Genomic DNA, 12,998 nt, shown 5'->3' with positions numbered 1-12,998 from the left:
AGATCATTTGGGAGGATGGGTATTAACAATAAAGATTTTTTATTTATTTATTTAATTTCATTGTCCTCCAAGTGTTGCTGAATAGCCACTCTTCTTCAGTTTGTGCTTAAATTTATGCACCTTAGTTGGAGAGCGAGGTAGCGGCAGTGATCCTTTCCCTTTGCACTATAAGGATAGCCAGAAACAGGGTTTGAGTCTGGAATGGCACCCTATACCCATAGTGAACGATGGGCCCTGGTCAGAAGTAGCGCAGTTAAGAAGGGTGCCCTTTTTTTAACATAACCAGTGACAAAGCCAGACACACTCCTCTACATAATCTAAGGACCTGCAGCCAGACACACTCCACTACATAATCTAAAGGACCTGCTGCCAGAGATTCAGATGCAGTAGAATGGCAGGCAGGGAGTCTAGTTACACTGGCTGTCTGTGTGTCCTTGGATATCAACCGTCCTCCACACACACATCTGTTACCTCTCATGTTGTATCTTCAACCTGGCATAAGGGCAGGGTTCGATTTACAGGGCCATAAATAAACAGATTTTAAATCAGTCATTTGAAAAATGTAAGTGGACGCTTTAATATAAAATATTGTCTAGGTAACAATTAAGTACCTTACTATGATTGGTCTCAACTAAAATGGTCAAAAACAAACAAAAAGAGCTTCTTAGCAAGAGCAATTTCTCAAGCAAGAATTTGGGGAGTGGTCTGAGAGGGGAGGGGAAAACTGAAAATTAGATATTATTGGCAGACAGGTTTGGAACTCTCTTTCTTACTGGTCTATTAGTGAATTTAACACATGGTGATTTAACCATGGAAGGCCAAAACTCCATCCCACCAAAACAGGTTGAAATTTCAGGCGGTATTTTCAAACAGCTCTTACACCACAAAGGGTATATCATCATGTTCACAATTTCACCTTATTATTCCTACCTCATATTATGGAAATGTATATAAAACACGAGAAAAATCATGTTTTTGACTGCAACGGGCCTTTAAAATATAATTATATTCAACAATCTGGCTTGTACAACTCATGACAGGAAACTATCCTGGTAAACTCATTTATGCCTGACATAGAATTCAATGTGGGGTTTCCAGGCTAGGTTCGGTCCTATTCATGAGTGTGCTGTCGCCTATGAGGCACTGGCACCACTTACCAGATTTCGGTGGATAGCGGTACACCGAGTTGGACGGTATATCGACCTCTTCCACTCCTGCATTTTGTCTGCTGGTCAAAGCTCCCATTTCCACAGAAAATTAAAGCTGAAATTAACGTACATACCAAGAAAACATTCGCTATTCTCAAAAATCTCTATTGTCTGCCGTTTCCATTGTTATTCTTGGTTTATGTCCTTGGTTCCCTGCCGGTATCAGACGTAGCCTAGTTGTTGTGCTCGTTCTGGGGATTAGTTGTTGTTATTGCTGCTTTATCCAAAGCCCCGTGGGACTGTCACTGTTTGTGTAGAGGCAGAAAAGCAACAACTGCGTCCCTTTAACAGCAAAGCTATGTATCCATTCACTTAGCGACGCATTCTCCTCTCCACTGCAGCGCTTTTCGGGGCCGCTTTGAGGAGGAAAACGAGGTCTCTCCCTATGTAGCGCCGTATAACGGTCCACTCGACATCTTTTCTGTTTGTTCTCTCCCGTTTGCAAGGCCGTGCGGGGATGCTGATGGCTATCTGTGCTTGGACTCTCGGTGCTCCAACTGTCAAAGAACGAATCTAATGGTGGCTACCCATGACGTCAGGCACAAATCCGGACTATGGGTTTTGCGCAGTACAATTCAGCAGGCAGGCAGCTCCCGGTTCGCTATAACGTGACCTTCCCCAAATGTGGGAACGAATCACTGCAATGCTGCAGCAGATGATGGCTTAATAATTCAATGTATAGTGACTGTTACAACGACATGCAGAGCTGCGTAATTATATCTATAAAATTAAAATGGGTCTTTGAAATTTGGACTGAAATAGAGAATTTAGGCTACACGGATAATTATTGATAGGCAATTTGGCAAGTATAGGCTTGTATCTGAACTGAACAGTGATAAAACAATATGAGAAACTGATAACATACCACGTTGGCTAGATAGCTACAGCGTTGCAGCCTATAATGTGCAAACTGTATGTTTTTGTTTTGTATAACCTAACGTAGCAGGCGTAAAATACACTTGAACAATGTTGCTATTTCCACCTTGACATGATCAGTGAGCGTTAAGTGTTGTACTACTCCAGTCCTGTATGGGGCGCTGTACCGTACTGGGAGTAGTTCTGAACCCGCACACACAGAAAAAGGAAGCTCTGGCGCCGCCATTTCACGTGCAACGAGTTGAGAGAACGGTGTGTGAGGTAGACCTGGAAATCGGCAAAACAACATCGAATTTCACAACAAAAAAATAACGATTTTCATCGGAAAACAAGTCCCAAATTGTCTGTTTTCGATTTTTAATCGTCTGGCTGTTTCATATTGAGGAGCAGAGATGAGCTACGGAAGGCCCCCGCCCGATGTCGAGGGTATGACCTCGCTCAAAGTGGACAATCTCACCTACCGAACCTCTCCTGAGACACTACGACGAGTTTTCGAGAAGTACGGCCGGGTGGGAGACGTTTACATCCCCCGCGATCGGTACACCAAGGAGAGCCGCGGGTTCGCTTTCGTGCGGTTCCACGATAACCGCGACGCTGAAGACGCAATGGACGCGATGGACGGGGCCTTGCTTGACGGGCGGGAACTGCGAGTCCAGATGGCGCGCTATGGCCGTCCACCAGACTCTCACTTCGGGCGCCGAGGCGGCGGTGGACCCCCAAGGAGGCACGGAGGCTACGGTCGCAGGAGCAGGAGGTAAGTTATTGATGTTCAGTTTGAATAAAAAAAAAACATCCTAACTAGCAATTGTTAGTAACTACAGCAACGATGACGTAACTGGCCAAGTTCAGTCAAAGCTAATCTTTTGTTGTACAGATCTAACGACGTTACAAACGTTGAGCAATTACACCTTTTAATTATGGGTTAACCAAGATTAAAGTCCAGTGTTTGCACATTTCTATGTAATATTTGAAGTAATTTTCCTTAAAAAAAAGGTAATTAAGTACCGTAAAACTTAAATTAGTAACCCGTGCGTTTATTTGCTAAAATCACTGAAAACAACAGGCGTTTATTAGAGATGGCATTTATTTGAGCCAGGTGTCTATTTCCTTAATGTACACGGGTTTTTCTCATTTGCTTAGTTAATTGTTTAATTACAGCATTCACTTACAACATTTTTATACATTTTGTAGTCTCCTGCACTTATCATGTACATACTCTGCTAGGTTTATTTTGGTTTAGTAACGTATGTCTCTAAAATAAAAATAAATCCTGACTGCAATTTCGACTGTTCTTACTTTCGCCACTAGAGGCCCTGTTTGTGCTTGCGACTTAGTTACCAGTTCTCTGCTGTTAGCAGCCAATGGCTAGCAGTTTCTTACTGCCAATTAAAATGATTGCAATTTGAGTCATTACTAAATTATTTAATTAAACAATACATTTCGACCTGGGTGTTTTATTTAAATTGAAATTGTTTTTCACTGGACCGCTACTTTAAACTAAAGCTAACTGGCTGGGAAGTTAAGCATATGCATGGGTTTTTGTCTAGCGACGTAGTTTTACTTTTTGTAAAGAGCTAGGTACCATGTTTTCAGTTGAGTTTGTGAGTTGCAAGAGGATAGGGACTTGTTTAACCCGCGTTGCAGTTCATTTCTCTAGGTAAAGATTTGTCCATGTTTCTCCCCCCAGTCGTTCGGCCAGCCCCCGTCGGCGCAGACGCAGTCGTTCCCGGAGCAGGAGCCGCTCCCGTGGCCGTGACTACAGCCGCTCCCGGTCTCGTTCCTACTCTAGATCCCGTTCTAAGTCCCGCACCCCCCGCAAGAGCAAGTCCCCATCTCGATCGAGATCCCGTGGTGCTTCCAGGTCCCGCTCCCGCAGCCCGGCTTCCAACAGAGGCTCCAAATCCAGGTCGACGTCCAAGAGCAGGCCCAAGTCCCCCGAGGACAACGGAACCGACTCCTAGTAACATCAGCTCCAACCTGGAGCCATTAAAACGGTACACAAGGAAGGGGAGAAGGGGTGTGACCATCACATATATGTAAGGATGGTTTGGTTCGTGTAGGAGAGACTACAGGGTAGGTTTTAAGTTAAGATGCAGTTGGACAGTCTTCTGCAGCCTTGACAGTCTCTGATATTGAGTGTGACATTTTAGTCTTGTTTAGTCACCAGCGTTGCAGCGTACCAGTCAAGACTGCAGAATCCTGACCCTGGGTTGTTGCAGGGGAAACTGTACGATTGTAAACTAGGTTTTAGAACCAGTTCAGAACGTAGTGCACACATCAAGTAACATGCAGTTGCAGGGTACAAAAGTAAAGTCACGAAATAAAGCTGGATATCTGTACACTTGAATGCTTTTATTCAAGTGTGTGGGTGTCTACCAATGTTTTACATCCAATCAAACTGACACATCAGCCAACATTAGGATTTTATCTACATGGAAGGTCAGAAGTAAAGTAGGCTAAAATTGTTTACAATATTTATAAAATGGGCTTATTATTTTTGAGATGCTATATTTATGGCGGGGTGCTAAAATCAAACATTCGTTTACCTAAATGTGGAATTCTCTCCTCCAAGCTGCGGTCCTCTTGTCAAACAGAGAGGTGGGGGTGTGGCAGAGATGGCAGTGTGAGAGCAGTTAGTGTGGTGTGACGCGACCCGCCCATGTGACCTGCCTGTTGCTGAGTTGGTGGGTGCGATGGCGGTTGCTATGGAGCAGGTCGTCAATGGCGACGCGTGGTCCGTGCTGTCAGTTGGTGAGGTGTGAGGTGGTGGTGAGGTACGGAACTTTCACAGGACCACAGACAGAATTCTGCTGGCTGTACCGCTGTGTCTGTGGTCTCACTGGTGAAGGAGGGAGGACCCCAAGGTTTGTTGTCCAATAAATGCCTGAGTAAAAAATAAGCAAAACATTGTGGTATTGAGAGGTAGCTTTGGGTTGGGGGCCCTTGGAGTGTGAAGACGACCAACCGGGACTGACGCTGTTGGGAACTTATTTCCTACCCACAAGGGAAAGGGTCAGTTCTATACCAGTAACATGGACAATTGACATGTTAAATCGCCATTTAAAAACAAACCGACAAGTCCTCGATGGAATGGTCCATCTGTACATTTGACTTTAGATTGACACAACTAGACAATCAACTGTTCTCAAACTAGCAGCGTATCATTTGACCGCCACCAACACAGCTTGTTTTTTCTTTCCAGGTGAGATACGATGGAGACTTCTTCTCTGCGGACGCCAACCAGATCATAAGTCTGCCAGTGGACACCTCTCTATGCCCCACAGAATACTGACCAAAAGGTTATTGCGACTTGGTCTAAAATGATTTATTTGGTTTCAGTTGCCCAGAAAGACTCTACTGTATATTTACCAAGGCAATGTAACTCCCATGACTAGAGTAGAGGACATGTTTATAGGTTTTGTGAGGTGAATACTGGATTTTGTCTTATTGTTAGTGCTGGTTTGTTGCAATTTTGATTTGATCTTGTTAATAAAACATTTTATGGTGAAGTAGCTACAGCTTTTCTAATTATTTAGTAGTCTTTTATTCTCTACAGACAGATTGTTTTTTTTTAATGAGTTAACGGTGTTTTTTTCTTTTGCAGAGTTGATTTTAGCAAAGGGAGAGTGACTAGTCCCTAAATATTTTCCATTATTTTCTAAGCAAAACCAGTAATGTGTAGAGGGAAATGAAAAGGAACAATAATAAGCCAATATTGTATTGAATGTTACGTGTTATGTAATTGGTTAACCTGCCATCAGTGGCTATTTTACTTTTTTGCATTACGTATGTATACAAGATCCTTTTTTTTTTTTTTCTTGCCGTTTCTCTGTTATAAGTTTGCTTTCCTGTGAATTCTAACCCTCCTCTCTTGTTATCTTTTGTGCATTAGGCGCAGTTGTGTAGCAGTTGAGTATTGCTGGTTAGCTGTTAAGGTGCGATGCAGTGCTGATGGTGAGGTGGCAGTGCAGTGGCTGGCGGGGGTGTTGCGGTACCCTGTGAGTGCCCGGTGCAGTTGTCGCCCGGCGCTCGTCTTGGTGCTACTGCTGCCGTTTGCCTTGTTCTGGTTTGTAAGAGTCAATCACAGCTGTGGTGGTAGATCTGATCACGCCATCTCTCCCCATGTGTTGTTCTCATATGGTCTCTTCCCATTCCTGATGTACAAATACACTCCTCTTTCCCATTCTCTCTATCCCAACCCTAGCCTGGTGGAACCAGCCTGATCGCTGCGTTTTAACGTTTGTTCGATCAAGCATGTTCCACCAGGCTATCCCAAACCCCCCTCCAACTGGTTTAGTCCCTCTGTTGTGAGCTGGTTGTACATTGTTGATGGAAGGGTCTTATGGCTCGATAGTGGAGGGTTTGATGAAGGGCATTCCACTAGCTTAACAAATGAATCTGTGTGTACCCTCCCAAATGTCTTGTAACTGCTTTAGGTGAATGCTAATAAACATTTGTGGATAATTTGATTCATTATTTTGTTATGAGATCTGCCCTAACAGCCCTTGAGCCCATCGGTAATGGTGACTTGGCTCCTTCACAGCTAGCCAATACCTATTAAGTGATTTTCAAACTAGATTCCTCATGAGTTGTTACGGCATACTACAGTTTTAGCAATTCTACACTTCTGAAAACGGGGAAAACATGTTTGTAATATTGTTTAGTCAATGAATGTATTGTTACACCTTGAATGAAGCTGATGGCCATATTTACCAAATATGTGGCTGCTTTATTATGGGCATCAGCACTCCTCTTTGCTCATCTTCCATTAAACACAAAGTCTATAGGTTTACAGACCTCTTATGTACGTAAGAGACATTTGTGAGACCCATTCCTTTACTGTGCACAAGCCAGTTCTTGACACTGCTTCTCAAACCTTTCCTGTGGGACCTCCATCTGTTCTATGTATTTGAGCTATTCCAGCGCTAGCACACCTGATTTTTACTTGTCAACTCATTATCAAGCTCTTGACTAGGTGACCCAGGTAAGCTAATATCGGGGCTACAACATAACTGAACCGTCTTGGTTTATGAGGAGAGGTTTGAGAACCACTGCATACCCCTCGACTCAAACAGATCAGGACATCAGTTAGTGCCATTGCTTTATAATCCAGTGCTTTCAACCTGGCACACTAGGTGGGTGCAATGAATGATCATGTAGAACAGGAAACGAGCAGGCTCTGGACCTTAGTCAAATTTCAAACCCTCTGCTCTATACCCATAGGGTATTTTCTCAGTCAAAAGTATGCCATGCTCACTGTCCACTGAAAGAGCTACGTGTAAGTGAGAAGCTTGCAACGTAATGGTCACCCAATACTCAGTCCCTGTGTTTTGGTGCTGCTAGGGTCAAGCTTTCCTAAAGCGTCCAGGCGTCACTGACGCCTAACAGATCTCAGCTGTGTAGTGTTAGGGCAAAAAACCAAACGTGCACCGCCTTGGGTATTTTATGTAACAGCTAACCACGTCATGTTCCTCTGCCCAGGCATTGCTGACGCCTGCCGGATCTTACGACGCCTGGATAGGTATTTAACATCAGCTAACCACATATTGCCACGTTCAAAACAACTGGGAACTTAGAGAATCTCTGACTTCAGTGCATTCATGGGAACTGGGGGGCAGTCATACAACTCAGAATTCCAAGTCAATCTCAGGAATCTTTCTTGAGCTCCAACTTTGTGACCTGAAGATCACTGATATGATTTAACCTAGTTTTTTCCCCAGTTGTCTTGAAAGCATCATAGGCACGTGGAGTAATGAGTAGGATTGTGTATTCACGTGAAAAATAAATTGCTTTTGATAACACTTCATCTGCGGCAGGTAGCCTAAGCGTTAGAGCGTTGGACTAGTAACAGAAAGGTTGCAAGATCGAATCCCGAGCTGACAAGGTCAAAATCTGTCGTTCTGCCCCTGAACAAGGCAGTTAACCCACTATTCCTAGGCTGTCATTGAAAATAAGAATTTGTTCTTAACTGACTTGCCTAGTAAAATAAAAATCTGCCTTCCTAATGAAAACTAGTTTGAAAATGTGAACATATATTTAATGGAAAAGATGTACAGTTCCAGTCAAAGGTTTGGATATACCTCATTCAAGGGATTTTCTTATTTTTTTTTAAACTATTTTCTGCATTATAGAATAATAGTGAAGACAAACTATGAAATAACACATGGGATCATGAAACCAAAAGTGTTAAACAAATGAAAATATTTCCCACTGACCCTTCTCAAATCTAACAATCTTCACAGCTCCAACCATGTTGTCAACAAGCACCGGAGTGGCACACACCCAATGCCAAGGGTGCGCAAAGCTGTCATCAAGGCAGTGATGACAGCTTAGTTAAGTCTGACTGACTAAAGCATCACCATAGATACTGAGAAAAAACACTAAGGTGTCAGCACCTTGAAGGGAGGGAAAGAGAAAGGGAGAGGACCTAAGCCTTTGGGAGTGTCAAGGTGACACAAGGGGAGAATCCGGTGTCAGGTCAGTAGCATTCTGAGAGAGTGGGATAAAGAGGGAAAGCAATGGTGGGAGAAGATAAATAGTGAGGAGTAGAGGAGACTTGGTGAGACAGACAGACAGTCAAGTGCTAGATCAGCACCTAGCAGATAAAGGGAGAAGTCAAAAACATGAGCGAAATAATTGATTTACATAACAAGCTTTGACTGGCATAAATCACCTCAGCATCACAACATACGGTGCATTCGGAAAGTATTCAGACCCTTTCCCTTTTTCCACATTTTGTTACGTTACAGCCTTATTCTAAAATTGATTTAAAAAATGTTTTCCTCCTCGATCTACACACAATACCCCATAATGACAAAGCGAGAAAAAAATTTTATTTAGCAAAAAATAAATAAAAGATAACGTATTTAAAAAAGTATTCAGACCCTTTGCTCTGAGACTCGAAATTGAGCTCAGGTGCATCCTGTTACCATTGATCATCCTTGAGAAGTTTCTACAACTTGATTGGAGTCCACTTGTGGTAAATTCCATTGATTGGACATGATTTGGAAATGCACACACACATGTCTATATAAGGTCCCACAGTTGACCCAGTGCATGTCAGAGCAACAACCAAGCCATAAGGTCAGGGGTCCTAAGAGACCACTTATGCTGCTTGTGCCTGGAGCCGGCTCTGAGTCCAATGTTTCTCAACCTCACTTTCTCCTTCCATCTCTCTCTTCCTCTCTCTCATCATCAATGACAGTCTGGCCAACAGTGCTGTAACTCAAATCCTGCCTCAGCGCCGGTGGACATTCCATGAAGTGACTTTGGTCACCTACAGTTCCCTGAGGGGTGGTCTTTTCTCTTAGCAGATATGGAAGAAGTGGACGCAGAATATGCGCCCATGAAATACGCCCCCAGGATGCTGCGGACCAGACAGATGGAGATGATGAAGAGCTGGAGAAGGAACAGAGGTCTGTACTGGACTGGACAGCATCTCAATACTCTGACGTGGCTTCCTCTCCTAGTCTCCTCTTCTTTCCACTTATTTAAGTGCCACTGCTTACCAGCAGTAACTGGCCATGTCCGAATAGCCATACTTGCGTTCTAAATAGTATGCTTTTTGGGTATGCCAAAATATGTTTTATAGGATGTGAGATTTAGAAAATGTAGTAAACTTTAAAGGACAGGATGTCATACTAATTTCAGCTTTTCATCTCGTAGAATTAGCTGCACACTATTGAGGAAGACAATAGTATTTTGAGACCCACATGCGTTTGACAACAGCTAATTATCCGAATAGTGAATGCGCTCTACCAAAATGAACGAATGGCGGGGAACAAGCGCCATTTTGTATTACACGACGCCTTCTCAGTATGAATGAGCTTAGAATGTTCATCTTTGTTGCTTTACTGCATACATTTTTACTAAAAAGTATGTTCTAAATACTATGTAGTATGATTAGTACACAGTATGTAGATTTCGGATGTAGTAGACAAGACAGATTTCAGACACGGCCATTGTAAATAGTCTTTCCAACTCAGTATATAATGCTCTCCTGTCCAGTGTCCTCTGCTACCTTAAAGTCCCTCTCCCTTTCTCCAAGCGTCAGTGTGTGTCAGTGAGTGTTGTCTGTGAGGTGATTTTGCTTAGCAGCTACTTCTATCCACGGCACCACTGGGAACTTAGGACTGACCAGGGCTCCGAAAACAAGGTGAAAGAAAGAAAGAGAAGGAAAACCCCCAACGAGTTGAGGGAGAAACACAAATCAGACCTTGGATCAGTGTTGGAGGGCAGCTTCATTTTACTCCAGCAGAAACCCAGGCTTTGTATTCAGAGACTCAACCAGGCCTGGTGTCTGTCTGTAACATCTGTATTCAGAGACCCACCCAGGCCTGGTGTCTGTCTGTAACATCTGTATCCTGCTCTCTATTTCTGCAGGGTAGAGTTCACCACTGACTTTACCTCTCTGTAAGCCGATCGGACAGACAGACAGACATGCAGGCAGACAGGGGTTGTAGTAAAAGCATGGTAAAGTATGAACATATGATTTGCCCTAATTCATTAGGGTCGTCATTGCCTGACCATGCTAAAACTGATGGATGTGCCATGCTTACCATCATCTAGTGACCTACCATCATCTGGTGACATACCATCGTGTAGTGACCTAGCATCGTCTAGTGACCTACCATCGTCTAGTGACCTACCACCATCTATCGACCTACCACCATCTAGTGACCTACCACCATCTAGTGACCTACCACCATCTAGTGACCTACCACCATCTAGTGACCTACCATCATCTAGTGTCCTACCATCTAGTGACCTACCATCATCTGGTGACCTACCATCATCTAGTGACCTACCATCATCTAGTGACCTACCATCATCTAGTGACCTACCATCATCTAGTGTCCTACCATCATCTAGTGACCTACCATCATCTAGTGACCGACCATCATCTAGTGACCTACCATCATCTAGTGACCTACCACCATCTAGTGACCTACCATCATCTAGTGTCCTACCATCTAGTGACCTACCATCATCTGGTGACCTACCATCATCTAGTGACCTACCATCATCTAGTGACCGACCATCATCTAGTGACCTACCATCATCTAGTGACCGACCATCATCTAGTGACCTACCATCATCTTGTGACCTACCATCTAGTAACCTACCATCTAGTCCCCTGGCCTTACACTTATACCAGATGTCGCAACTCCATTCCTCGAGAGACCAGCAGACACTGCTGCCTTCAAGGACCCGTCCCATATCCTTCATCCCTACAACACCACATGGACGCAGCCCCTTCCCCTTCCCTGCTCCATCTCCCCAGCTCCCCTGAGGCCATTGCCATGGTTCCCAGGTGTTAAGTACAAATCAGGTGTTTCCCAATGGTAGGTAAAGGTGTTGACTGGGACCTAACAGTCACCTGTGTGTCTCTAGTGATCACCTCAGACTGCAGGCCAGATGACATTTCCCCCATTTAATACAACTCAGATAGCAATTCCCCAGTGAGTGCTACACTGCATCACCAAACTCTTTTTGCTAGTTAGTTTGCAACTGGCTTGCTTGTGTGCTAATCAAAATTAAACAATTAATTGGCCATTTTACTCACACCATATTCACTGTTCTGTGTTGGTTGTGTTTCTCCATGCTGCGCTTAGCTGAGTTGGGCTGTGCTGGGAGAGACTATAAATACACTGCTGACCTGCAAAACAAATAACCAAAATCTAAAACGTAACCTAATTTTAACCGATTCTGAAATGAAATGTCAGTTTGCAGGTAAGTAGTAAGTAGTGTCCGTATAGCTTTTTCTGTCTGGGCTGTACCATCATCTAGCTTTGCTGACCTAGGTTCTGTACTTTCATCATAAACCAGTTGTCGTTAACCATCTGTGCATGAATGTAGACCAGAATTGACGTTTATAAACCAGCCTGTCCCAATGTGTTTTATCTTTTTCCTTGGCCAGGTGAGGGCAGCAGAGTGGACACTCAGATTCGTAAACCTTTGTGATTTTCCCAGGGTGCAACGGGAGCAGCTGGCAGCCATCTTCCAGCTGCTGAAGGAGAACCAGGAGATGTTTGGGGAGATGTCAGAGGGAGACATGGAGGAGCAACTCTACTCCATCTAAACCCCTAGTCTACTCACAGTCGACTGTACTACGTCTAACTCTACTCTATGTTAATCCCACATAAAACTGACAATCAAGACCAAGGTGCATTCACACGGTCCACTGGGTTTCAAAGGGGGTGTTGTTTCAAAGGTCCACTCTATTTTGAGGCACATACTCTTCTCTAAAGATTCTGAGGTGATAGCTAATCAGGCTTTGGATAGTTGGGCCTGAGTGATTTGATTGGTCTGGTAAAATCTGAGGTTCTTATACCGTACACACCCATGAAAGCCAACAGTTTCAGCAAGCCTCACATCAAACACTTATCTGGACAGATCTTACTCCTTTCAGCTATTCCTTGCCTTGCCTCGGCCGTATCCTTATCTCACCCTTTCCTATGGAGCACCCTTTCCCTCTAGACCCCTCTGTTTGAACAAACACATCATTGGTGCGAACACAAACATGTACGTTAGATACTTCAACACGGCTTCTGCTGTTTATTACTTTTAAATACCATTCAAAGCAATAAACACTGTATTTGATACAAGTAATGGCGTCATCATTGTGTCAATTCTGGATTTTGTCGTCTCCCCTGTGTGTGCACATGTGTGGCTTGCAATGTAATCTGTGACTAAATGTCTGTAATAATAATAATAATGAATAATACATTTTATTTGTAGAGACCTTTTCATTTACAGACAGAAATCAAAGCTGTGGCAGAGTTGCATACTTACTGCATTCATACTGCATACTTTTTACACTAAGTTTGAAACTGGTTTTGAAGAAGCAACAGATAAGGCGATGACATCAGCCATCCATTCCATGAAGGATTGGGCAACAGCTTCTCCAAAGAC

General features: G+C 43.6%; 2 protein-coding genes across 11 annotated transcripts in view; one reads left to right on the top strand and one right to left on the bottom strand.

Moving 5' to 3' along the window:
• LOC106589844 (E3 ubiquitin ligase Rnf157) overlaps positions 1–12,998 on the bottom strand; it is a 91,200-nt gene that overhangs the window by 31,974 nt on the left and 46,228 nt on the right. For 6 of the 9 annotated variants that reach the window (XM_014180241.3, XM_014180242.3, XM_014180245.3 and 3 more), the window contains exon 1: positions 1,158–2,071. The exons of 1 other annotated variant lie outside the window; for it this stretch is intronic. In XM_014180241.3, coding sequence (XP_014035716.1) covers positions 1,158–1,245 — 88 coding nt within the window. In that variant the 5' untranslated portion in view covers positions 1,246–2,071. Of the gene's footprint in view, positions 1–1,157; positions 2,072–12,998 lie in introns of those variants that run through there. 2 more of the 9 variants (XM_014180238.3, XM_014180239.3) reach the window with 1 other exon arrangement.
• On the top strand, positions 2,281–6,548 carry LOC106589849 (serine/arginine-rich splicing factor 2). 2 transcript variants are annotated; one of them, XR_001324918.3, is made up of 4 exons: positions 2,281–2,838; positions 3,772–4,078; positions 5,287–5,383; positions 5,977–6,548. XR_001324918.3 is itself a non-coding variant. In XM_014180249.3 (3 exons), exons 1-2 carry the CDS (start codon positions 2,477–2,479, stop codon positions 4,043–4,045), a joined length of 636 nt encoding a protein of 211 aa, XP_014035724.1. In that variant the 5' UTR covers positions 2,281–2,476; the 3' UTR covers positions 4,046–4,078; positions 5,287–6,548. The 2 variants fall into 2 exon arrangements, 1 of the variants encoding a protein (XP_014035724.1); XM_014180249.3 differs by having other exon boundaries at positions 5,287–6,548.

The sequence above is a fragment of the Salmo salar genome, chromosome 28 (genome assembly GCF_965601325.2).
Source record: "Salmo salar chromosome 28, fSalSal1, whole genome shotgun sequence".
Lineage (NCBI taxonomy): Eukaryota > Metazoa > Chordata > Actinopteri > Salmoniformes > Salmonidae > Salmo > Salmo salar.
Note: the sequence above shows the minus strand (reverse complement) of the source record. Positions and strands in the feature narration are given on the sequence as shown.

Coding starts and splice junctions, on each gene's coding strand:
- LOC106589849 (XM_014180249.3), top strand. CDS start 2,477: ATGAGCTACGGAAGGCCCCCGCCCGATGTCGAGGGTATGACCTCGCTC. Junction 2,839..3,771: donor TACGGTCGCAGGAGCAGGAG/GTAAGTTATTGA, acceptor TTCTCCCCCCAG/TCGTTCGGCCAGCCCCCGTC.